This window comes from Watersipora subatra, chromosome 4 (genome assembly GCF_963576615.1).
Source record: "Watersipora subatra chromosome 4, tzWatSuba1.1, whole genome shotgun sequence".
NCBI lineage: Eukaryota > Metazoa > Bryozoa > Gymnolaemata > Cheilostomatida > Watersiporidae > Watersipora > Watersipora subatra.
The window spans coordinates 56109703-56136966 of NC_088711.1; the positions used below are offsets into that span (position 1 = coordinate 56109703).

A 27264-nucleotide genomic window follows, 5' to 3' on the forward strand; every position below is an offset into this window, starting at 1 on the left:
TCCTAACTCAAACAAACGCTGTTGAATTTGATATCAAAGTACGTATGTGCCACAGCAATATCAATTCTGTGATGATCGTGTGCATTAACTGCTGCAACTTTACCAACTTTTAATGATGAAAAACTTGAGTCGCAATTACGTTGACACTGATTGGTCAATAGCACTCATATGATGACTTTATTGGTGGAAGTTGTATCTATAGAAACACAGTGTTAAGGTTATCTTTATTGCTTTCTGAGTGCAAGGATTTAGAAATAATATTGGAAGTGAAAGCGTAGAAGATTTACTTCTTTAAACTCGTATTATTCGGTACAATTTTAATACAGAAGCTTGCGAAAGCAAGAAGGAAAATATGTCTACCAAGGAGAAAAAAGTTAAGAGTTCAAAAGGCAGTGATGATAAGAAACAGCAAAAGAAAGGTGAAGAGATCACGATAGTAGTAGATCGTTCTAATACCGAAGCTATACCGTCTCCTACGAAAAATGATTCTGACAAAACATTAGAAAACTTAAATCAAGTTGAACAAACTCCAGAAACCGACTCCCAGTCTGTCGTAGAAGAAGCTCCAAAAACTGAAGAAGAAAAACCGTTATCTGATGCCACAAAGCTGACAGAAATTCTTGTTGAAAGGTGATTAATTGACCACGATTGCCTATAAGCAGTTAAAATTAATTGCTATTATACCACAAACAAATGCATTTTTTGTAGTTTTGACGGGCAGCTTGCAAGAGGAATGTATGACGGACCTGGAAAATGCACATTTTATGGTGGAAATTCTTATGAGGTAGGGCAGATATAATTTATTTGTCATTAAACGATTACCTTGGCGGAAAACAGTCCCAACATCGACAATTCCGAACTTAGACAAGTCCCAATCTCGACAGAGGTTGGTCCGAATTGTAATGGACTGAACAAAATAGTTATACTTAGTTGTGTTACCAATATTGGAGTTGTGTGTTTTTGTTTTTAGTTTTTAACTTGACCGGAAGTCATGTTGTTACTCGGGCTTTTGAGCACGGACGTTTTTCCTAGCACGTGCTGACATTAGTGTTTCGACTGTAATTAGTTTACCAATTAAATAAACATATTGAAGTCAATCAACTACTGACTTTATTATGGCGTCGTAGGCAGGATCTAATGTCAATGACATTAGATTGTATAATATACTATTGGACAATCCTGTAGTTAATTTGGTTCCTATCGCTACTATTGAAAGCTGCCGGTGCACAGTGATCGATTGAAGTGTTGAGATTTGCATTCAAACAATCTCCAGACAAATTACTTCCAGACTACAAGATGCCAGGTGGACTTGAAATACCGAAGGGACTAGATTTTTCAAATACACAAAAGGCCTGGCCTGAGTACAAGCGCAGGTTCTTACGATATCGTAGTGCTTCAGGTTTATCAGAAAAGCCTGCACAGCAACAAGTTGACATGCTAATATATTGTATGGGTGAGGAGGCTGAGTCTATCATTCCACACCTACAAGTTCGACCTCCACAGGAAGCAGATGAAGACAACAATATACCTGCGGAGGATGCCGATGAAACCCTATTTGATCGAACTGTGGAAGCTTTTGATACATATTTCAATCCTAGAGATAATCATCTGCATTATGCAGTGCTTTTTGGCTCTCGTATGCAAGCTCCAGAGGAGTCAAATGATCAGTTTATTCGTAGCCTGCATGAAATGGCAGCAAAATGCACTGGCTGGGACCAAAATCACAGAGATGATATGATACGGACTCGCATTTTAGCAGGCATGAGAGACAAAGACCTGAGTCGTGAATTGCAACTGAATGCAAATATCACACTCCAACAGATACAGCAGCAACTAAGAACAAAGGAGATAATATTAGCCAATCAGAAAGCGGAGCAGGACGACCACATGGTGATGGCAGTACGCAGCACTAGGCCAAAGACATCACCACCAGCTAAGTATCAGCATCAATCAAAATCAGTAGAAACTAGGACAAGTGGTCGAAAGTCTGGTCAAATGATTGATAGTTGTCGATATTGTGGGAGCAGTCATGTGCGTGGTCGTTGCCCTGCCTATGGTAAGCGTTGCAAAAACTGCCGCAGGATGGGTCATTTTGAAAGGGTATGTGAATCAGGTCATGATAAATCGGATAGAGGCTATAACCAGTGTAGCATTTCTCTTGAACATGACCAGGCCTCTAATTCTGGAGATGATGATTATTTCCATGTTCAGGCAGTCAGCAACACCACTTGTCTAAATGATAGGTATGTCATTCCAATTACTATACAAGGTAAAACTATTAATGCAAGAATAGATACAGCTGCAGCTGTTAGTACTATGTCTAAGCCTACTTTCCTTAGCATTGGATGTACTCGTGTGACTCGTACTAAGGCTAAACTGACAGGGTATGGTGGGAGCCACATATCTGTCATAGGAAGGGTAAAGCTGCCCGTGGTAGATCCAAGTGGGAAAGAAAGCGTGGTAAAATTTTATGTAACAGATGATGATAATGAAACTCTGATTGGGGCCCCTGCAATTGATGATTTACAATTGATCAGAGTAAAAGGCAGCAAAGTAAATCAGGTTACATCAAATAGTCTTGAGATGCCAGCAGAGCTGTCGCAACTTATAGCTGAGTATGATATAGTTTTTTCAGGACTTGGTAGGTTTGGAAAGCCAGTAGAGTTAGAGCTCAAATCTACTGCTGAGCCAAAAACTGTACCATCCAGGTTAGTACCGCATAAATTGAGGAAACCCCTGAAGCGGGAGCTGGATAAGTTGGTTAAGCTTGGTGTGATAGTAAGAGACACAAACCCCTCACAGTGGATGTCTCCTCTAGTAATAGTTAACAAACCCAACGGTGATGTCCGCTTGTGCCTAGACCCCCACAATTTGAACCAAAATCTTATTCGTGCTCAGTGTGCAATACCTACCACTACTGAGATATTTTCCAAAGTGTCTGGCTCTAAGTATTTCACCACCCTCGACGCAAATCAATCTTTCCACCAAATTCCCTTGACAGAGACGTCAAGCATGCTTACTAGCTTCCTCACACCGTATGGTAAGTTTCGTTATAAACGATTACCAATGGGCATATGTAATGCCCCTGAGATTTTTCATCAGAGGATGGCTGATGCAGTTGAAGATCTTCAAGGTGTTGAGGTGTACATTGACGATGTTTTAATTCATGCTGCCACTCGTGAAGAACATGATATTCGTCTTAGGAAAGTGTTGGATCGTTTCAAACAGGTTGGTCTTACTCTAAATCCAGCCAAAGTGGTGTTTGCGAAACAATCAGTTGGTTACCTAGGTCATGAGCTTTCGGGTAAAGGCATTGCCCCGTGCCACTCAAAAGTAGAAGCCATACAGCATATGGTTCAACCTCAGGACAAGAAGGCAGTTCAGCGGTTCCTGGGATTTGTGACATATCTAGCTAAATTTATTCCCAACCTCGCCGACCACACACTACCTCTGCGAGAAGTAATGAAGAAAAATGTTCAATTCTATTGGGGACCTGCTCAATCTGAGGCTTTTGAAACCATTCGTAACCTGATAGTAGAAGCCCCAACTCTTAAGCTATATGATCCTGAAAAACCTGTCTATCTTTCAGCGGACAGCTCTAAGAGTAGTCTCGGAGCTGTCATTCTTCAAGACGGCCGCCCTATAGAATTCGCAGCCAAAGCGCTGACAGATTGTCAGAGCCGCTATAGTCAAATAGAGAAGGAGTTGTTAGCATCTCTCTTTGCTTGCAAGCGCTTCAAATATTATTGTCTTGGGCAAAAAACTATTGAGGTGGAGACAGACCATCTTCCACTTCTAGGCTTGATGAACAAACCGATTAATGAACTGTCTCCTCGACTTGCAGCTATGAGACTTGAGTTGCTGCCGTATCCAATTGCACTCAAATACTGTCCAGGTTCGGAGATGGTGTTAGCAGATACCCTCTCACGATCCTGTCCAGCAAAAATGAGCCAAGAGGATGACCTGGGGTCAGATCCTCTGTTGTCAGTTTGTTCAGTAGTCATCCGTAGCGCTGATGTCATGACCAAATATCAGAAAGCTACATTAGCTGATGAAGAGCTTCAGGTAGTCATGAGATATATTCAGGAGGGATGGCCTAGTCATAAGAAATCATGTGCATCGAGAGCTCTCCGATATTTCAATTTACGACATAGCCTAAGTATAGTGAATGATGTAGTATTTTATGGTAGACGACTAGTTGTACCAGTGTCCTTACAAAGTGAAGTTGTTGATACATTACATTGTGCCCACCAAGGGGTGACTAAGACTCTCCAACGTGCCTCAAATTCAGTTTTTTGGCCTGGCCTTCGTCATCGGCTAGAAGAGAAATGTCGTTCTTGTGAACCATGCATGTCTGTTGAGAGAAATGAAAGAAAGGAACCATTGATTCCGTTTGCTATTCCTGCTTATCCATTTCAGACATTAGGAGTTGACTTGTTTGCAATAGGAGGGAAATCGTATCTCATGATGGTCGATTATCTTACAAAATGGCCTGTGGTGAAACAGCTAGGCTCTGGTACTGGTAGTGCTGTGGTGATTGAGTGTTTACGTGAAGTGTTCTCTGATTTTGGCCAGCCTGAGTCAATAGTGTCGGACAATGGTCCTCAGTTTTCTTCGCAAGAGTTCAAGCGGTTCTGTTCTTTGCTTGGTATAGTACATAATACAAGTTCACCACTCCACCCTTCGGGGAATGGTCAGGTGGAGCGGGCCATTGGGACAGTGAAAGGTATGATGAAGAAATGTATAGAAGATGGATCAAGCTGGCTAACCGGCTTGACCACGCTACGAAATACCCCTATAGCCAGTAGTCTACCCTCCCCGGCTGAGCTTTTGCAGGGCAGATATATAAGAGACAGTCTCCCGGTATGTAGAGACCGATATCAAGTTACTGGTTATTCTTTGGAACACATAAGAGAAAAGTTAGGTGCTATAAAAAGTTCCAACAAACATTACCATGACTCGCATGCCGGCCCACTGAAGACAGTGCTCAAACCAGGCCAACAGGTCTATTACAAGGCTGCTCAAGGGAGGTGGAGACCAGGGGTGATTGCCAAAATCCTGGGTGAAAGGTCTTATGAGATTGATGCTGGGGCATTTAAGTTAAGACGTAATCGCAAAGATCTGCGTGAGTCACAGGTGAAAGACAAACCTACTAGATCTATCATAGGGTTAGGAGTGAGAGACAGTATCACTGATACACCTTCAAACTCTAGTGACAATCCCAATGACTTACTCACAAATATTGAACCAGAAGATACTTCAGCCATGAACTGTAATATTGAGCAAGCGGCTCCAACTGTACCTGTCATGCCTGCAGGCGAGTCACATGAGGCTAAACCAATGCGAGTTCATAAGAAACCAATCTGGCATAAGGATTATGATTTTAGATGGTGACGAGCTGGAGAGAAGAATAGATCACAAAGAGAAAAGGGAGATGTAATGGACTGAACAAAATAGTTATACTTAGTTGTGTTACCAATATTGGAGTTGTGTGTTTTTGTTTTTAGTTTTTAACTTGACCGGAAGTCATGTTGTTACTCGGGCTTTTGAGCACGGACGTTTTTCCTAGCACGTGCTGACATTAGTGTTTCGACTGTAATTAGTTTACCAATTAAATAAACATATTGAAGTCAATCAACTACTGACTTTATTACGAATCTAGACAAAGGTTGGTCCGAACATCGACAAAAGCTGATGCAGTTTTACAATAATTTAATCTTCAACAAATAATAAATGTCTTTTTGCAGTTATATCCTCACGTCAAGAAATAACGATCAAAGCTACTCACTGAAGTTTAGATTTCAAATAAAACATTTTGCTAGCTTAACAGTCAACCATATTTATGATTGTTACTTGTTTTAGCATTCGTTCTATATTTAGGTTGGGCAAAATATTGTTAGGCCTACAAAAGCTGGAGAGTGCTGCATCAAATGGATCACAAGATATTTTTGCACAAATAAATCTTTTACATATAAATCGCTCATTTATTATGAAAATAGTAGATGGTAAAATAGTAAAACTGCTGTCGAGATTGGACCAACCGCTGTCGATATTCAAACTCGTCGAGTTTCAAACCAGTCGAGGTTCGGACTATAAACCACCTTGGCTAGTTTAAATTTAATTGTTGAGCAATTAAAATTTTACTGCAAATTAGATAATTAAAGTAGCATTTATCAGTATTCAGTATTATTCACAATAATCTCAAATGTATCAATCTCTCATTTTGAGTTTAAAAACACAAATTCAGATTTATTAACTGTCAGTTTAGAAAAATAAAACAATAAGAGGGTGTGCTAAGTCACTCATTTTACATTAGACTCATTCTGTAATATTTGGTCTACCAAATATTAAGTCCATAATCAACTAAAGATCCTGGGTGTCTTTTGGAGGTAGTGTATCTAATATAAATTTGCTTAGAATATTTAAAATCTTAACAAACCTTGTTGTTATTCCAAAATCATTTTAACAAAATTTTTAGGACACTATAATTATTCTACAGTGCTTTGCAACTTTTTCAACAAGCAATATTATACATTTAGGGAGAGTTTAGTGAAGGAATGATGCATGGAAATGGAACATTCATTTGGGCTGATGGGTTGAAGTACGAAGGAGAGTTCTTCCACAATAACGTGACTGGCAAGGGAAGTTATACTTGGCCAAATGGAAGGTAACATGGTTGGCCAGCTATTTGAGAACGGCGTAGTTAGTGGTGGAATAACTTATGCATACTATTGTTCAACTTATAAAACTCACACTAATAGACAGCCAGTTTTAATTGTGCAGCATTATTGTTGAGTGGTCTCTGTCTGTACAAAAAACTAAAACTGATTACATCATTGATTAATTGTGTAATTATTCATATAATTAGGTTGCATTGTTTAAAAGCTTTTACTGAAGTCACTGCTTGTATTATGCTGTTTTAAATGATTTGATCGAACGTTAGTATAGGTTTTTTACAGATTGTTAGTATGCTCTAACTCATAAGTTGTGTGTTGGTAGGAGCCTGTCACCAATCTAAAATAACACAAATTGAATAACATAAATTGGGTGAGAGCAGGATGGAATGCAAACTAAAAGAGTATTTGAATGAAAAAATACAACAGAATATTCTAATGGTACATTGCTGACTTTCATAGCATTGCTGACTACATTGCTGAATTTTCATAGCAACCTAGCTGCCGCTTTTCTGTGATTAATGTGTTCTGGCTGTGTCAATTTTTATTCAAGATGGTTTGACAATGTAAAAGTGTTGTATTTAAACATTCTAGAATAACAAAATATTTTACGGTAACTCCGGTAGCATTGAGTTTTAGAATAAAATATCAAAGAAAAATTCATGCTTTTATGCATTAATAAAATATTGAGTCTCGTGCAATTTTTTCTGCTGAAAGGCCATAAATGGTAGTTGAAAAAAATAATGCATCGAGCGGGCTTTGAACTTATGCCCTTTTGCATCATCCCTTAGTGCACTACTATCTGTGCCAATCATTCACCTTTCAGGCATTAAGAATGGCTGTACATGTAGTTATTACATCGGACGATATCTCACGGCACACTAGACTGCCAGGGTACTAATTCTGGTTATAACGAGAACTTTAACAATAACTGAGAACCTTAAGCTGATTATTGATCTTTTCTGGAGAGGTTTCAATCTTATTTTTAGCACATATGTTGGAGACGTGAGCAATGGACTTCGACACGGTGTAGGAACTTTTGTGGATGCAACAGGCACATTGAGCTACACTGGAGAGTGGGTCTATGGAAAAAGACAAGGCAAGGTAAGTTCAGTGATTGGTACAGAGTGTATTCATAGAGAAATAGTTAGAAAACAACTAGCAAGCTTGTTCATGATTTCATAGAGGTGTACTGGTTGCTACGGTAATGGGTGTCTGTTGTAGGGTTGTATGAACTATGGTAATGAAGGCAATTCATACTATGATGGAGAGTGGGTGGATAATATTCGTCATGGGCATGGTACTAGACAATATCCTTCTGGTAACAACTATAAAGGGATGTGGTTCAACAATGTCCGACATGGTAAGTTGGCAGTGATTGACTCATTAGCTTACTGTACTTATTTGTTGCATTTGGCTAAACAATCAGCTAATTATCTGTGATTGATTTTTAATAAAAATGAATTTTTATTGGTTTTAATTGGATCACACAATCCCTGCTTAGTCATGACAAAATTTAATGTAATTGGTTATATTCATTGATGTTTTGGAATATGTGTTAGGTTTTTATTATTTGCTATTGATTGTTGACTATTATTGATTACTGAGTAGTCATTATTAATTATTGCCTTTGAGTTGCTTTTTATTGTTTATTGATTTTTGAGTATTTTTGGGGGTTATTGTTTATTGGTTTTTATCAATTGTTATTGTCCATCAGTTATTTGATATCGATATATCCTTGTTGACAATTTCTTATTGATTACTGATTATTGGTTTTTGATTATTTATGGTTGGTTGTTTAATTATGATTATTAAATATTAGCCATTTTTATTGGCTATTGCTATTTTGTTATTTGTATCTCACAACTTTAGCAGTTTGCAAGTTAGCTAATTATCGGGAGCGTATAAATACCACAATTTCAAAAACAAAAGGTTACATATCTTTCTTGATGTTTAGTTTAACCTGGTTTCACACTGTAATTTTTCTCGTACATTTATATTTATCTGAAAATCAGTTTTTAGGGAACAATTTCCCAATAAACCTGGAAAAAAAGTGAAATCTACCATAACACTGCTGACAAACAGCAAACCAAGGTTTACAATTGTTAATCCATTCTGCGAGTTTTAAATAAAAATGTTTCAACTCGGCAATATTTTTATAATGAACTTATCTACTTTTCAAACATTTCATCTTGATTTCAACATCCATATAGGTGTTGGTACAATGAAATGGGTCAACACGAATGAGATGTACATTGGCCAATGGGAAGATGGAATACAGCATGGGCTTGGACAGCATGTTTGGTTTGTGAGGCGTGTGCAAGGTTCTCAGTACACCCTGAGGAACGCATACAATGGAGAGTTTGTCAAAGGCATTCGTCATGGTTACGGAACATTCTACTATGCAAATGGAGCCAGGTACGAGGGATACTGGTACAACAACATGAAACATGGAAAGGTAATTTTGTTGTATAGATAGTTTATCATAAACCATAATTTATTGGTGAGGTATTTTAATTAATATTGTAATTCCTCGAAGTTCGCAGATAAAAATACACAAACTGAAATATATGAACATCAAATTATGTTTCTAAAAAATTGCTGAAAACTGTGGCAATTTTGCAAAATCATAGTGTCACATAAAAATTTTGCAAATGCGAAAGTTCACTTAAGTTGCTGGAATTTATGAGCTATTTAGAGAAATCACTTGTTTATGATTTACAAATGATACCATCTTGTTTTGTACCATCTACATTTTTGTGTAGTGCAGTAGATGTTCTCTCAGTGCTAGATATGGTAACTTATGTTACTAAATTGTTGAATTCAAAATACTAAATGGTTTAACACCTTCATACATCACTGATAGGTTTTAATTCTCAGGTGCCAGATATCCATGACATGATGATTTTATTTTGTACCTACCAAAATATGCACTCAACAATTATATTGTCAAGTTTTTTAATATTTTGTCAAAAGAGTCAAGATCTATCTATACCTATACTGAGTACTTTCAAGTTTTCCTTATATAATTTTTGTTTTTGCATTTATGACACAACATGGCTTTACTTTTCTTTTTATATTTTTATGGCAACTTTTTTGTTACATATTTTGCAATAATAATTTATATTGTTGCAAAATACTATTTTACAATCATATATTTATTAAAAAAACATTGTAAAATGTTTTTTTAATAAAAATAGTTGTAGATTACTCAAAAAAAATCAATTGATGGTTAGCATGTTTTATGTATCACAAATTTTGATATGTAATTCCGAGTTCGTGTGATTGCCATTTTTTCTGTTTATTTAGTAGAATTTATGATTTTGACAATTTTTTAAATGTTTATGAAATAATGTCTTTGATATAACAATCAGCCTAAAACGTTGAAGTATTATTTATTTTATGAAATTTCCAGGTTTTTAGTTGTAAAAAAAACACATAGCTTTTGCAAACTGTTTAAGATTTGGAAAAAATTTATTTTCCATTTTTTCAATTCGTAAAAAATACATTTTCAAAAGAAATCTTGGTCAAAAACTGATAACGGTAATTTATTTAGAATTTGTAGAGTAAAACCTTTTGCAATACGTCTATGTCTATGTCAAAAAAATACGTCTATGTCAAAACAATACGTCTATGTCAAAACAATACGTCTATGTCAAAACAATACGCCTATGTCAAAACAATACGTCTATGTCAAAACAATACGTCTATGTCAAAACAATACGTCTATGTCAAAACAATACGTCTATGTCAAAACAATACGTCTATGTCAAAACAATACGTCCATGTCAAAACAATACGTCTATGTCAAAACAATGACGGGAGTGATTTATTGACAAATTGTAGAGCATAACACTCTGTGATACATTTCTGTGTATGCCACGATAGGGGCGGTTCACTTTCAAAAATGGAAGGTATTACGAAGGACAATTTGAGTCAGACCACATCAAGGAGTATCCTAACTTTGACATGGATGGTAGGTGTACCCCCGACGAAGGAGCCATTAGAACTAGAACACCTCTACCCATGGGTAAGTTTGCATTAAATGAATGAATCTTCTTAGTTGACTCACCATCTCTAAATTTCACACAATCTCTCCTAAATAATTTTTCTCCATTCATCAATTATTGCGTTTATTTGAGCTACAAAAGTGTGTTACTGCTCCAATGATATGTTAGTATAATTACAAGTTCCATTAAAAAAATTTAACATATTTGGTCATTTTTCAAGTATGAAAAATTATTTTGTTAGACTATTATCATAATTATATTATGGTTTATTAATACATGTATTTTATGCTTCGTTTGCAGAAAACATGTCTGTGCACAGCAACATGTCCGCCAATACTCTTGGTCCAAGCTTTCGAATAGATCTTGGAGCTCTCATCTCTACTACTAAGTTTGTCTGCGGAGAGGATGATGGGAAACAAGTAGCCAATGTCATCAAGCGCCACATGTCTGCCCTCAAAAAGGTTAAACTCTCAGTTTTTATAGTAATGTCAGTAGAATCCCTTTTGCCTTATAAACCCTGGGTTCTTGCTAGTCAGTTATGTCAGCAGACAGGTTGTTGGTCTTGCTATCTACAAGGTTACGAGTTCATCCACAAAGTCAGCTTCTTATAGCAAAGGTTAACTGTAAGCTTAACAGTGCTCAAGGTTTCTTTTATGTTTTACCAAATAGCTAGCAGGTGGTTGTTTAAGAAAACAGTTCTCAGTAACCTGATTGAGTTTCGAAGACAAATATTTTAGCGATTTAACAGAAGGCGCGTGGAGTATGTGTGCGTAAATTTTAAATAGAATCGACAAAAAACTGTAGGAACGCATAGCGTTTATGTCAACTGTCACACACTTTGACATACTGAGACTTGGTAATATGATCTATAATATACTATACGGTCCATATTAATTATCTTTGATACCGGAACAGGCATACTAAGAACTGATTGACTATACCTACAGAGTCTTCAGTTTAAAAGTATAACTACTCTATGCAGGTGTATGACTACTATTTGCAGGTGTGTGACTACTAATTGCAGGTGTGTGACTACTATTTGCAGGTGTGTGAGTACTATTTGTAGATGTGTGACTACTATTTGCAGGTGTGTGACTGCTATTTGCAGGTGTGTGACTACTATTTGCAGGTGTATGACTACTACAGCTGTCTGGGCTATTATGAGTCATCAGATAACACATTCATTCTGAGTCACATTCAGTTCTGGAGAATGATGAAGGACTGTCAACTACACCATAGACATCTAACACTCATGGACATGGATAGACTTCTGGGTATGAAAGATTTCTTGTTCTTGTATACTGACATATAACACCATTAAAAATCTGGCTGTTGATTAGTTCAGCATCCTTAAGTCATAAAACCGTGTCTGGAAATACAGCATAAATTTATATTTTAATTGGCCCAATCTGTACAAGAATGTACAAATTCGATTTGAGCATGATGTCTTCATTTACCGAAACAGGAATTATCTATGGCCCTAATGACATAGATATAGTTTTGCTTTATCATTAAGAAAAGTCATGGCATTAGTAAAGCTTCTCATTTTTAATAAAAGAGGTCATGGTATTCGTGTTCAGTAGTTTCTCTGTCATAATGAAAATGGTCATGGCATTGGTATAGTTTGCATTTCACAATTAAAAGTGGGCATGGCATCAATATAATTTGTCTATCTATTGTCATGACATACAGGTTGCAGTAAAAATTAGGAATTAGAATGTTTACCATATTTGAAAAATGTTGTGGCTTTTACTTTTTTAAAAATTTTTAACAAAACCACTATAGCTACAAGATTCTGCATGAAACTATTGAAATGATTGTTGAGATATTTCACCAGTATCAATAAAATATATACATTAAAACAAAAATCATTACTAATCAAAAATAATTTATAACAAACTAAATACTTATCATAAAGTCTTTTGTTATCATTTCACAACCCTTATATTGATTTCTCTCTTGAGTTTTGTCAAGTCGTCAAACAAGTTATTTTTGCTTTAACATAGAAACTTTGCGTCGTATTCCACGGTGTTCATGCCTTACCAAAATGTGAATTTGCCAAACTTTTTCATCATTTGCCCCGCTGTCACTCAACGCGTTTTATAAAATACAACAGATTCAGTTATGGCTGTTTTATAAGTTGCTATTTTAGCTTTTATTTAGAGGTTTATGTTTTTAGTACTAAAAATACAATTATCAGCCATATTTATCAGACTATATTTCTGGTACTAACTGTATCAGCCATTTGGTTTGTACTTTAAAAGAAAGTTTTCTATGCAACTTACAAAATTCTATACAATTTATAGTTCAGATAAAGATTTGGTTGCGCGGATTGCTTCAAGTAACCTTTAACATATAAAACTGTTATTCCAGGACAGACAACCAGACATATGTTCAGTAAGCATAGAATAGTTATAGCATAGCTATTGGTTACAAAACTGCTCATATGCATCTTTCCTTTCTTTTGGCACAAGCTATAGCCTGTGGCACATACAGTTACTTTCCAAGCTATAGCCTGTGGCACGTACAGTTACTTTCCAAGCTATAGCCTGTGGCACATACAGTTACTTTCCAAGCTATAGCCTGTGGCACAAACAGTTACTTTCTAAGAGCTTCTTCTCATGAAAACATTTTTAGGTTCTTATTTGTTCTCTCTTTCTACTCTTGTGTTTTATGCTACTCGTGTGCCTTAGTTGTACCTGCGTGTAGATAGTATATTATTACATGTAGCCTGACATTGTGTGGGCAGTAGGTAATGCTATATGCTCAACTTATTGAGTGTTATATATATATATATCAGGAAGTATAACAGTGTATATATATATATAGGTATATATATAGGTATATATATAGGTATATATATATATATATATATATATATATATATATATATGTATATATATATACGGATATATATATACGTATATATATATATACATAAAACAAAAAGTTGTACATTATGCGCATATAGTTATTGTGTGATAAGAGTGTCTAGATTCTTCTGCTATGTTAATGAGCGATAGAGTAGCATTCTTCTGCTAGTTTTTATGGATTGTACTAGAAACTAAATTGTTTGTTTGTTGGTGTGCTTATATATTGTCTCCTCAATTCACTTTTTTAAATTGCACGAAAAGGTCATACCTATTTTGGTACCCTTTCCTCAACAGCGGCCCTCATGGTGGTTATATGAAACGCCTTAGGTCCTAGAAATTTCCACTTTTGTTGACCAGACTTTCTTACCACACTTCTACAAACTAAATTAGTTGTATGTCAGTAACAATCATAGACCTATTAACTATACATAGTATAGTTAATAGGTCTATAACAGTTAATAGGTTAAGTATAGTTAATCGGTCTATGACCGTTAATAGGTTAAGTATAGTTAATAGGTCTATGACAGTTAATAGGTTAAGTATAGTTAATAGGTTAAGTATAGTTAACCTATTAACTATACTTAACTATACATAGTATAGTTAATAGGTCTATGGTAACAATAGACTGATATCTCACTTGCGGACTTCTTCATGAGTTGTATTCGTTGATTGTTTGAACTTTTAACATACCGATGTTTCATGCGCCTGGTTTAACCTGTTACTTTGTTTGATAACTGAAGTGATCGTCATTGGTCACTCTGTATATTGAAACACAGTTAAATCAAGCGAATCTGTGTGTAACATTGATCACTTTTTTAGTTTGCTGGCTGTGTGCAATGTAAAATTAAAATGGCATTGCTTTATCAGATTTTAAGACGAATTCTTCCTGTAAATGTCCCTTACATTCATTACTAATATTGCTAGGATCCAGTGTTAAATTAAACTGACATCTTTAGCAGGTGTTTGTAAAACACTAATAAGAAATCAACAAATCTGGGTGGTCTGTGATGAGAGCACTAGCTTTCTGTGAATACCTTGTCCCAAATAGTGTAAGCAACCATGAAGATTTGATTGTCAAATTGAGGCATTTGGAAACTGATTTTTTCCACACTCTGTTTTCATAAATTGTGTAACCAGATTTGACCTGTGTCTGGCATGAAAACATTGCTCCATAGGTAAATTGGACTTTCAGCTTCAAGCTTGTACATTATATCTTGGCAAGAGTTTTTATATTCAGTAAGCTGCACATGTTATACTTTCATCCCTTACCGCAGACGTCAGATGTGGAGTGGACTGAAAAAAGCAAAAGCAAATATTTATACACCATTAGCGTCTTAGCAGTTGCACACTGCATGTAAATGTATAATATATTATATATATTTATATATATCGATATATATATATTTATATATATATCGATATATATATATCAATATATCAATATATATATATATATATATATATATTGATATATATATATACATCGATATAAATATATATCGATATATAAATGTACATTCACTATAAGCATATATATATGCACATAAGCGTATGATGTCAACATATAGGTATAATAATATGCATATATAAACATACAATACATGCATGTAAACATATGTGTCATTTATTATGTTTAGAGTATGAGAGTGGTGAAGCACAGAATCCACATGACAGAATTCTCTTTCGTCAATTCATAAACCACCTCATCACACTCTCTGTACATCTCTTCAGTAAAGACTACACGTGAGTTACACACTAAATACAACTTTTATTGTATGCCTCTACGAGAAGGACTACATGTGAGTTACACACTAAATGCAACTCTTTTTGAATGCCTCTAAGAGAAGGACTACACGTTTTGCTAACTGTACTCTATTTCAACAAGGACTTAGCTTCAACCACATTGTTATAACTACTCTTTAGTTGTTGGGTCGTATGACTGAACAACTAATTTTTAGAAATTGATACAATATAGATGGCCTTTTGAATAAAATAAACAGTCTTTTCAATTTTTCTTTTATTCAAAAATTTGCTTTAGATCATTAAATGTTTTGAAAAAAACAAACATTACAGCTATTTGGAAGCTTAGTATAATGCTTGGTATTTGAAGACACGTTTAATACTACACCTGATGTCCGTCATTAATTGCATACCGATTTGTCGAGTTTCTCTTAAAAGATGGCATAGCATTAATGTAGTTTCACATTGATATAAAAAGAGGTCTTGACATATTTTCTCTTCCATAACAGCAAACATCATGTCATTGTTATAATTTCTCTTTCATAATAAGAAGTGTAATGCCATTGTTATAATTTCTCTTTCATAATAAGAAGTGTAATGCCATTGTTATAATTTCTCTTTCATAATAAGAAATGTAACGTCATTGTTATAGTTTCTCTCTCATAATAAGAAATGTAACGTCATTGTTATAGTTTCTCTCTCATAATAAGAAATGTAATGTCATTGTTATAGTTTCTCTTTCATAATAAGAAATGTAACGTCATTGTTATAATTTATCTTTCATAATAAGAAATGTAATGTCATTGTTATAGTTTCTCTTTCATAATAAGAAATGTAATGCCATTGTTATAGTTTCTTTTTCATAATAAGAAATGTAATGCCATTGTTATAGTTTCTCTTTCATAATAAGAAATGTAATTTCATTGTTATAGTTTCCCTTTCATAAAAAGAAATGTAATGTCATTGTTGTAGTTTCCCTTTAAATAAAAAGAGGTCATGAAATTGTTGTAGATGTGTATGATTGCAGATCAAAATACAACATCTCTGCAGATTCTTTAATTATATATTTAAAATAGAAGTACTAAACCTAATTCTTTCTTGTTTCCTATTAGAACTTTCTTTTTTAAAGTGACTATAAAAATTTTATATTTTTTATCAACAAAGATTTATAAAGCTTAAAATTAAAGTTCCCTGCTAAAATTACTATGTTTTCACTATAAACAAACTTCAGATGTTATTAAATTCTTGTTAAATTAGTCCCAACTGTCTATTATAATGAGTTGAAGGAATTTATATAGTGTATTGATTAGATAACTCCATACTCGCAGTTTGTGACTTATCTGAAATGCTATCGTTTGCAAAGCTTGCCACCTACAGTGTTATTCTATATCATTCAAAAAGCTACTCTTTCCTTGTAAGTGGTTTAGAAGCAAACGAATTTGTTCATGTATTCTTTTTAGTGTTGATGGAGTCGTGCTCTACCCAGAATGCATCAGTCGTCTTGTAACAGAATTGATACTGAAGAATGCATGCAAAATAAGAGGTCCGGTGTTTGGCCAGACAAGACGAGCCGTAACTGCGTTGGACTACTTGGATGATTCATATCAAATGTACAAGTCTGCTTGCAAAGGCCACAAAGTGAGTTTTGTATGCACCACCCCTTATCTTGCTTTTTGATGGCATGGAACATAAGCTAACACAACAGGTACATTTCCTTTATAAATAAATTACCTTTTCAAACAAAATGTAAAATTAGAATAAAAAGTATTAGATGAAATTAAAGCTAACGAGGTTTGGAACATTTGGTGACCCACTCAGCATCTCAAGGTCGTTGCATCCACAAGCTGACCTTGTTTCTAAACCCTCGTTGTTAATCTCAGGCTAGAAGGCTGACACCTTTATTTTCTTTTGTGCTTGAAATGTGCTTGTTTTTATGCTGACGATATGACCAGCTACTTGACTAGATCGTGTGAAAGAGCATAGCGTGAAGGAGTAACATAGACAGCTGGATTTCTAGCAGGGTGCTACAACTCCCATCAGATTGGTATGAAAATTTATTTGACCATTTTGTCAACAATCATGGCTGTAAATTTTTTAGAACAACCAATCATGGCTGTCGATGAGAATGAGAGACTTCCTATTTCTAATGAGAGACCTGAAGCTTATAACTGAGAACTTAACTGCCAGACATATAGTTCAGATCCTCACTACTGATAACCCCAATGCTACAGACGAGCAAGATGGATACAATTTAGAGTTGGAGGTCTGCAGGCTATAAATTTGCTTTCAGTTTTTTAGCTCTCTCTCTCTGGATTGATCTTAAAAGATTAGCTCACAATGCACCTGATAGTTTCGTTCCGATGATAGCCATATTCATTATTATATGTGAGCAATCTCTCGAAGATCAAGTGTGATGCCTGCTTAGTGCAAGCAGAGGCTGTGCTTGTTTTAAGAGTATTGTTGCACAAGCAATTGCTATGTGATAATGGCTGGACATGTCTGAGTTCGGAGGTCAGGCAACCTCACTGACAGAGTTCAGTACTCTGAACAGAGGTAACTCAATTGAGTTCAGAGTTACCTCTGAACTCAATTGTTGAGGTTGCCTTACTACCTGAGCATGTGAGCATCGTTCTCAAGTGCAGAAAAAAATTTGAGGTTAGAAGTCTTTTTAGTCACCACAGGCGGTTTTTTGGGAATTGAACTTTAACATGGTATGCCAGGTGAGGTGAGATCCGGCGCTCTAGACCACTAGGCCAAGGCTGCTCATTATACCAGGAAGTTGTTGGACTATTACTTATATTAATGAAACAAAAATGCATTTTTAACTCTGTTACAAAAACATTAGTTTTTTTACTTGAATTAGACTAATTATTTAAATTGAAATTTCAAATGTTTTTATAATGAGAAAAATTAGAATTTAAGAAAAGCATCTGGCTTGAGGATACAGATTAAAGCGTGAAACAATTTTTCGTCAGAGCTATATTGATTTCTGACAAATCTAAGCATAGAGTTTAAATAGCATTAGGATGCAGGAACTGTATATGACAATAGAATTCCTTCTTCCCTTTTCCTTCATCTATTTTACAAGCAATGACAACTCCAAGTTCATTTGAAATTCACTTTTTGCAGATAACATTCCTGGAATTTTTCGAAGCTCTGGTAAGCTGTGCTGAATACTTTGTCACAGAGAGTGTGGCTAAGGATCCGACACCACCTTTAGGATCTTCACATGGACTAAAGTCAGCGACCCAAATAGGCAATGCAGAGCAGGGCAGCACTGTTTCTGATGCCTCTGATAAATCTGCAGTAAGCATTTGTTTATGTCATCAATCATTTAAGCTATAGATCAATAGAATGCTGGAGATGACTCGCTCTCTGTGCAGTTTTTAATGGCATATTTTAGTAAATCGAGTACGTCAGTGTGATCTCTACCTTTCCTGAGTGGTCAGGAGAATGCCAATGCCAACTTGTTTTCTATTGAATGGTCAATAAATAGCATATGACAACTCGCCCTTTCCTGAACGGTCCATAATCTATGACAACTTGCCGTTTGCTGAATGGTCCATAGTTTGACACTATCCTTTGCTGAGGAGTTAACAAAAGGTCAAGGATATCTTGCTCCTTGCTTAGTGGTTTATAGAATGTTTGTAATAACTTTCCCTCCACTGGTATTAAAATTAAACTTCTTTCTGTTGATTTGCTAATATAATATTAATGTTAGCTTTTCTTCAGTTGAAGAAGCAATACAGAATTCACATACATGGTTGCATTTTGTATTATCTCTTCATCATAATGTTCCATTTTGTTGAGATTGCTTGAATATACTTGTTACATGCATTGTATGTGTAAATTTTAAGTGATATGCCATTTTTCATGGTTCACTGATGTTGTTTCATTGTTAAAGATTTACCTTTTTTATTTACACTCAAAATAATGTAATTTCACACGCTTATTTTTAGTACTTTCAATGACAGATTGGATAGAACCATGTTTACAGTATGTCTTAATCTTGCTCTAACAAAGCATTTTTTCAGGCAAGCACCCATGCAATAATTTCAGGACAAATTATTCATTTCCGCTCTTAAGAGTTGGCGGAGATGATAGGATCAACAAATGAGCATCAGACGATAGCAGAAGAACTTTATGAATGATAACATATTTATCTGCCGAGTAGCTAGAAGTATACTCATGATAACTTGTGTGGTCTACCTACGTAAACTCTACCTGTGTGGTCTATAAAATATGTGCTTTCTTGCAGGCTGTTGGAGATGGTGATGAAGATGCAGACGGTAAGTCTAGTATGGCACCAATGATCTCTCCTCGGTCAATGACCCCTGCTGTCGTCCCTCAAACTGCCACTTCTACAGCTGATAGAGTCCAATCATCCATAGGTAAAACTAATGATGTATTTAACTCATTTAACTGATGAATTTTTGGGTGCTAGGCAGACCCTGGGACTGTTGGGTATCACCTTTTTAAATTGGTCGTTAAAAACTTTAGAGACATTTAAAGACAATTTTGTGTCTCATGTTCACATTAATGTTAAACATTGCTGAATTGCTTTATACTTGCATAATCTACCTATATATATATATATATATATATATATATATATAAATAAATCTCAAGGTTTGTCTGTATATAGTTGGGTTTGTCCAGCTACAGCTATTAAAATTTAAAAATGAAATCTCCGTTTCATGCTGGATTTGATCTCAGAACCTCCCGTTGGTCAGGCAAATATCTTACCAATTAAGCTACGCAAGATTAATGGATTCCTTGGGCGATATATGTTGCTATGTGGGGGAAAATACTTCTAGCATTACATTACGGTACAACGGCACTAAAACTTGCTCTCATGGCTCTTATTAGTAAGTTTCGCAGCACTAACTTACTCAAATTAGCCATTGGCAGTATGCCATGCAACTACAGTCAAACATGGATAACTCGTCCACGGATAGCTCGAACACATGGTTAATTCGAACATTTCCTTTGGTCCATTCCCACGTAATGATAAATTGCTATAGATAACTCGAACTCAACACTGTTAATTCGAACTGTTTTTTTGCTTAACGGCTACCGAAACGGTTGTTATCGCTTTAGAAAATCACTTTATTCAAAGCCATAGAGGTAAACTTCATCTTTTCGTAATTCATAAGCGTCGTTATTACCACCATCGGCAAAATATTTTTGTCAACGACTTTTCTAAAAGTTTGGTGAAATTTGATTTATACTGCGATACGATGAATAGCACGGGCTAGCCGGGTCACGCGCGCAAGGATTTTCGCCACGCACATACAAAACAAAAATCGCATGTTGTTTTGTATGTGCGTGGCGAAAATCCTTGAGTGCGTGACCCGGCTAGCCCGTGATGAATAGTTTTCCGACGTTGATTCCGTGTTGAATCAACGTCGGAATGTTGAATGTTTAAAACGTCTTAAAAAATGTTGTAATTAAACGTATATGTTGTCTGAGCTACAAAAAACTATTCATTGTTTGACCTAAACACAGAATACGTGTGTACATTCAATAAGTATCTATTAAAAAAGCGTGAGTGATATAGAATGTACCGTAAAACCTCGTAAAACGTCTAATTGAACTGCCCCGGAGTGTTGCTCTTAACGAATCCCAGGTAAAGTAAGGTAATCTGCATAAACTTCAAGAAAAAACGGCAAAATTGATCGTGGGTAAAACCCCCAAAAAAAAAGTCTTTTCTTTTGAGCATTTCAACAACGATCAAGTTTTGCCAATGTCAATCTGAAAAACGTCCTGGCAATAACATCACCTCAAACAACAAACCAATCTCAAGTGATAGAAAAATCTCTATACTTTTTGATGAAAACGTTTTAAACTTTACATTAGAAGCATTTAATTTGAAACAAGCCATTTGTGCTTTTGATTTATATTATAGTTTGTATATGTACATGTATCTACTAATAAATAAGTAAATATATGGACTTGTGACAGTGCTCTGATAACTTGAACGCTCTGATAATTCGAACACTTTTGCTCGGTCCCTTGAAGTTCGAGTTATCCATGTTTGACTGTATATTACCTCTCAGTATTTATAAGCTGATTTTTAATATCCGTGCAACGCCGGGCATTCCACTAGTCTATAAATCTCAAAGATTGTGTGTATGTACTTTGGTTTATTCAGCTATAGCTAGTAACATCTTAAAATTAAAAGCTCACACTCGGCTGGTTTTAACTCATGAAAATTGCAGCCGTATGTTTGTAAACCAATCCTCTAACTACAATTCTATGAAGGCTCATACAATTCCATGGCTCTTACTATATACTGTATACTCTTTTACTGATTTCACACGCTAAATGATGTAATAATTGATACATTACGCCTGCGGGTTATGATGCTCCTGCTATAAAATACTTTTCGCCAAACTTTATAAAACACAGTGCTTTTTGTCCTTGCCATACTAGGGCAAATTTGTTTTCCCGCCATACGATATCGACAAAAATTTCTCCTGAAATTAAATTTTGGCGATTTGCGTACTGATTATATACGCTGTTAAGAGATATACGTTGCTTGCCATGTGAGTTCAGCAATATCCATTATTGTGATAGCAGCTTCGCAAACAGATTAAGTGATAAAATTTTAGTTCAAAGTTTTAAGTTTACTAAAATAATACTTAAACCTCTTTTAATTATGTGTTTAGTAAGCTAAATTCATTTAAGTTGAATTCGGTGTTTATGTTACGCGTCTGTCTCGAAGATAAAAACTCTCCTCGGTATGTTTTGCACGTAGTACATTGTAATTTTACATTTTTTGCATATCATACCCACAAAATGCACTAAAGTTTTTGTAAGTAACTATAGTTACTAAGGATAACATATTGTTAGGTAACTATTTTTTCATGATTATGATTTTGATGATTTTTACCAAGTGTTTGCGTAAGATTATTGCTATGGGTTTCTATACAACTCTATACGATATTCTCGTCTTATGATGTCAACACTGAAACAAACTAAAATCATATAATTATATACCAAATAATATTTTATTGTAATCGTAGCAAAACAGACTATAGTTAGCCCTTACTTGCTAATAATTTGACATTTACATTTAAGCACCTTCACGGTTTTATTTTTCCTCCTAATTTATTTCATTAAAGCATTTCGTTCATAATAAGAAATTTAAAAATTACAGTTTTAAAATTTTTGAAAATCTTTACAGATGTTTTATTTCTTCTCTAAATTCATTTGAACTGCACAAAAACACTTTTCTCACGATATGAAGCGTAAAAGTTAGAATGGTAAATGTTTTATATGTTAAATAAAAATGAATTTTCAGTCAAAAAACTTTTTTACCACCCGAGCAACACCGGGTATTGATCTAGTATGTATATAAATCTAAAGGTTTGTTGTTCATATGTCTGGTTATACTCATGAAGCTTTAGGAACGAAAAATTTGCTTCGCACTGGAATTGAACTCAAAACCACCAGGTCTGCAGACAAGCATACTATCCATTACATTATGAGTCCAACTGACCATGCTAATGAATAGTTGTTCACATACTTACTACACCTGTTAAATCATGCGCACGTAAAGCGCTTGCAAAAATACTATTGATTACTACGAGCATGCTTGAAGATCATGATTGCGTGAGAGATCTGATGCGTAACGTAGCGGTTATAAGAACACTTACAGAAACAAGTTGACTTCAGACAGACAACACCGCTCTTATTATAGTAAAAATTTAGACTAGCTTTTGTTACTAGCTTAAGTTACTCAAATTCATTGGGTAATTATTCTATTACCCATGTAGTGTCGGGCATTCAGCAAGGATTATATATTAGTGACTGTTTTTAGGTGTTGCTGGCACCCCATCCAAAGCTAAGACCGAAGCCTCAGGCTCCTTGATAGATGAGACGAAATCAGGCTCTGCCAAAGCAGGCTCTCTACATCAGCAGTTTCTTGCTGACTGCATAAGTGAGGCTGTTACTGACTTGGATAGGGATGACACGGACATCCAAGATGCAGAAAATGGTGAGATTAAAATATAGTGTTGATAACTGCAGAAAGGATAAATAATACTCAATACAAATAAACTATTAATTAGTTTTGACATGGAATGTCTAGCATCGTAAGGCTGAATAATTACTTAACACATACCATTTTGTACATATAATGCGATAGTTAATTACAGACATGCAACAGTCTATAAAAATTTTGTGTTGATGTTTACTACCACCTGGTCAGTCCGGTGTGTTGTGAGAGAAAGTTAGGTCTAATAACTATCTGCATAATAATTCCATAACACAGCAAGGTGTTTAATTGGTATAGTGGTAAGGAGTCTGGCTGCAAAGCTGAATGTTCTGAGTTCAAATCCTGTTGGCAGGAGTCTTTTTTACTAGCCTATCAGTGTGGCTTTGGGTGGACACAGCACTTATTATAGTGAAGATTGATGTTTACCAATCAAAAGTATCTCCACTGCTTTAAGACAGTATTTGTGTTTAACACCTAATAAGGCATGTAACACTTTTTCATAAATTCACACCAGGCAAACACTTCATAGTACCACAGGCTATTCAACTGACTTCCATGAAGCTATCCTTGTATATCTATTATATCTTTGTGCTCACATTATAGTTTGCTAATGGTTCAGCACTAATCTGTTTTATTTCATGATGTTCATGACGTTATATTTTTTGAAAAAAAAGCTAGAATATTGAAGCACCTGAAATTTAAGCTCCAAAAAGCCAATAATATACTCAGCTTTAGGCAAGCTCACTCAATCTTGTGTTATTGCTTAGACCTGTGTATCTACTGATCTATGTGATAATAGCTCTATGATTACCATAAATTCTAATTGCATATTACTGAGCGTTTCATAGAGCTATCAATTATCACATAAGCGTTGGTCTGAAACTATAGCTATTCCCTTTTTATACTCTGCATTCATTGTGTTGTTTATCATGCACCTAGTTAAAAGAAATGTAATTTTATGCTACACTATATGTACTATTCAATGAGTTGTCTTGTCACGACTAAGAGAGCAGATAACCTCTCACATAGCCATTATTTCATTTAGTTCTTGTCCATGTACATGTAGTTAAAGGAACAGCTTTTGCTGTGGCGCCCAAATTACAGTACATAAAAAAGTTGTCTGTTCATGGTAAAAAAGCGAACATTTTTGTATTTTGTAGCACCAATATGTAATTCTTATGCGTTTCAATAAGGAACAGTTAATTTGGAAGGTTCCCTAGAATGAATAGTCTGTTCATGACAAAAAGGGTAGACAACCTTTCATAACGATAAAGTTTATAAGCCCATTAAATGTACTTTTTGATAAGAAAGTTTCAAGCTTCCCTAGTACATATTATATGATCTCAGGCTTTCCTAGTACATATTATATGATCTCAGGCTTTCCTAGTACATATTATATGATCTCAGGCTTCCCTAGTACATATTATATGATCTCAGGCTTCCCTAGTACATATTATATGATCTCAGGCTTCCCTAGTACATATTATATGATCTCAGGCTTCCCTAGTACATATTATATGATCTCAGGCTTCCCTAGTACATATTATATGATCTCAGGCTTCCCTAGTACATATTATATGATCTCAGGCTTCCCTAGTACATATTATATGATCTCAGGCTTTCCTAGTACATATTATATGATCTCAAGCTTCTCTAGTACATATTATATGATCTCAGGCTTTCCTAGTACATATTATATGATCTCAGGCTTTCCTAGTACATATTATATGATCTCAGGCTTCCCTAGTACATATTATATGATCTCAGGCTTCCCTAGTACATATTATATGATCTCAGGCTTCCCTAGTACGTATTATATGATCTCAGGCTTCCCTAGTACATATTATATGATCTCAGGTTTCCCTAGTACATATTATATGATCTCAGGCTGACTATGATGTTTGGTGTTTCTTGTTTGTAGAGAACCGAAACGAGATCGATGAAATTGATGAAACACGAAAGTTCAACTTTTGGACTCATCAGCTATTTATATTCTTTGTCATCAACTTCTTCCCAGCCTACCACAAGCATGCTACGCTTAAGCAGCTCGTTAAAGAGAACTCCGAAGCCTCGCCGGTGCCATGTAAAGATCATGCAAAGAACTGCATCTGTCGAGGAAAAGCTCCACCGGTACCACCTGCCTCAGCTGCTACTGTAGTAGACCTGTTGGCACTGCCTAAAGAAACAACACCAGCCCCCTCCCTTCCTGAAGACTGAAGAGATTTGGGGCTAATGTTTGACAATCAGAAACTGATGAACCTTAAAGTTTAAAAATAGCTTTGTGAATTTTTTTGCCTCAAATTTTATGTTTATTATTTATAATGCATATAATATATAAAGCTTGCTGAGTTATTAGTATCTTTTGTGTTAAATAAATCAGATACGCTCAAAACCTATAATGGTTGGAGTAATCATAAAAATTGGTTTATCTTCTGGCTAGTGTTACACTAGTAACAGCTAACTTGAAATACCGCACCTTTTAACCTGGCTTTAGTTGGACATGGAGGCAGAATACAATTGAGATTCCCTATTTATGTATTAGTCCTGTTAGTCCAATAAATATCTTTATTGGTGATTAATATTTGTATAAACATTTGCAATCAAGAAATAAATGAAAAAAAATTGCAGTTTCTGTTTTACTAGGATAACAATCACACAAAAATACAAATATTTTCACTAGTGTCCATTTAAACTGTTCATCTTGCTGTTAATAAACCAATTATCATGAAGAAGTCTCATGTTGAGGTAGCAACCTCCCAAATCATAAAAACTATGGCACTCAAGCTATACAGTTCCGTTACACTTTTAACGTTTCTTAGTGACTTTAGAAAGAATCACACCCACAACAATAATGAGAATAGCACAGAAACAAGCGATGGCTGAACAGGAAAGAATAAAGGCTGTTTTAGACTGAGATTCTGCCAGCTCCCTATTTTTTTGTACCCGAAATGACACTCCAGCTTTAACTACAACATTTCAAACAGAGGCGGAGTTAAGCAAAAGCAGGGAAATAAAATGTAAGCAAATATATTGGGTAAAAGGGTTTGTAAAGCTTCGGAGTGTTTGTGAAGTTAACAGTGATTGTAAGGGATTGCAAAAAAGAAAGGCAGTGTGAAATATAAAACGAGCTAGTTTCACACTTCTGGAACAACGAAAGTCCACCCGATACTTTTTTTGGTAAAAATGTCACCTCTATCACCTCCGCAAGTGAAAACCCTCAGAGTTCACCTTAAACTCTGCTCACAACAGTCAAAAAACTATGGCAGTTGCCATTTGTCAAAAAACTCACAAACTAAGGATTGTAATTACAGATATAGAATTTTCATCTGGTACAGTCAACCCTCTAAGATATGGAGGTTTGACTGTAATATAGAGACTTTGAATACAAGTACTTGGCACATAATTATGTGTAGACCTTGATCTTGTACAACATCACACGCAACAGTTGATATTTTGCCAAGATTTGAGCTATTCAGTGACATTAAGTGACATTCAGTATATAGGTATCTATATGTTGTTTACTAGCATGTTTTAAATGTCACACTGGTTTTTGGTCATATTTCTCTGGAGCGGATTTGTAGCTAACATTAATATCTGAACAAATTTGTTTCAAGGTATCATTTTTTAGAATGTTCAATAATGAGATAGTGCTTTTTGCCGGCTGCCATATTGCAAAGATTTAAGATTCTTTGTTTGAACAGTTCAAATAACTTACGTGCAAATAGCAAAGCAGGAATTCCGAGAGGGAAAAAGAAGAGAACAGAGAACGCTGCAAGAGCACCGTGTGTAGGAGGGGCTGCTTCATAGCTATTTCTCACTCTAACATATGTTGGGTCTGGTGCTGCCACAACAGGCCCTACAGAGAAGGCATAAAGTATATAAGAGTTGAAACACGTCAAGTTTCAAGCAGACTTCAATATCAGGCTGCCAAAAAATTAGTAAAACAGCAGAGAGCATATAACATT

The 27264-nt window shown here is 35.3% G+C and overlaps 1 protein-coding gene across 1 annotated transcript; it reads left to right on the forward strand.

The window, feature by feature from the left end:
- The first annotated feature begins 352 nt into the window (after nt 1–352).
- LOC137392950 (radial spoke head 10 homolog B-like) lies at nt 353–25686 on the forward strand. The gene is made up of 17 exons (XM_068079312.1): nt 353–630; nt 709–784; nt 6540–6667; nt 7664–7778; nt 7899–8037; nt 8888–9132; nt 10563–10704; nt 10985–11145; nt 11814–11958; nt 12245–12250; nt 15195–15300; nt 16758–16935; nt 17396–17560; nt 18427–18603; nt 19556–19688; nt 23123–23299; nt 25221–25686. Exons 1-17 carry the CDS (start codon nt 353–355, stop codon nt 25514–25516), a joined length of 2667 nt encoding a protein of 888 aa, XP_067935413.1. The 3' UTR covers nt 25517–25686.
- The last annotated feature ends 1578 nt before the right edge of the window (nt 25687–27264 follow it).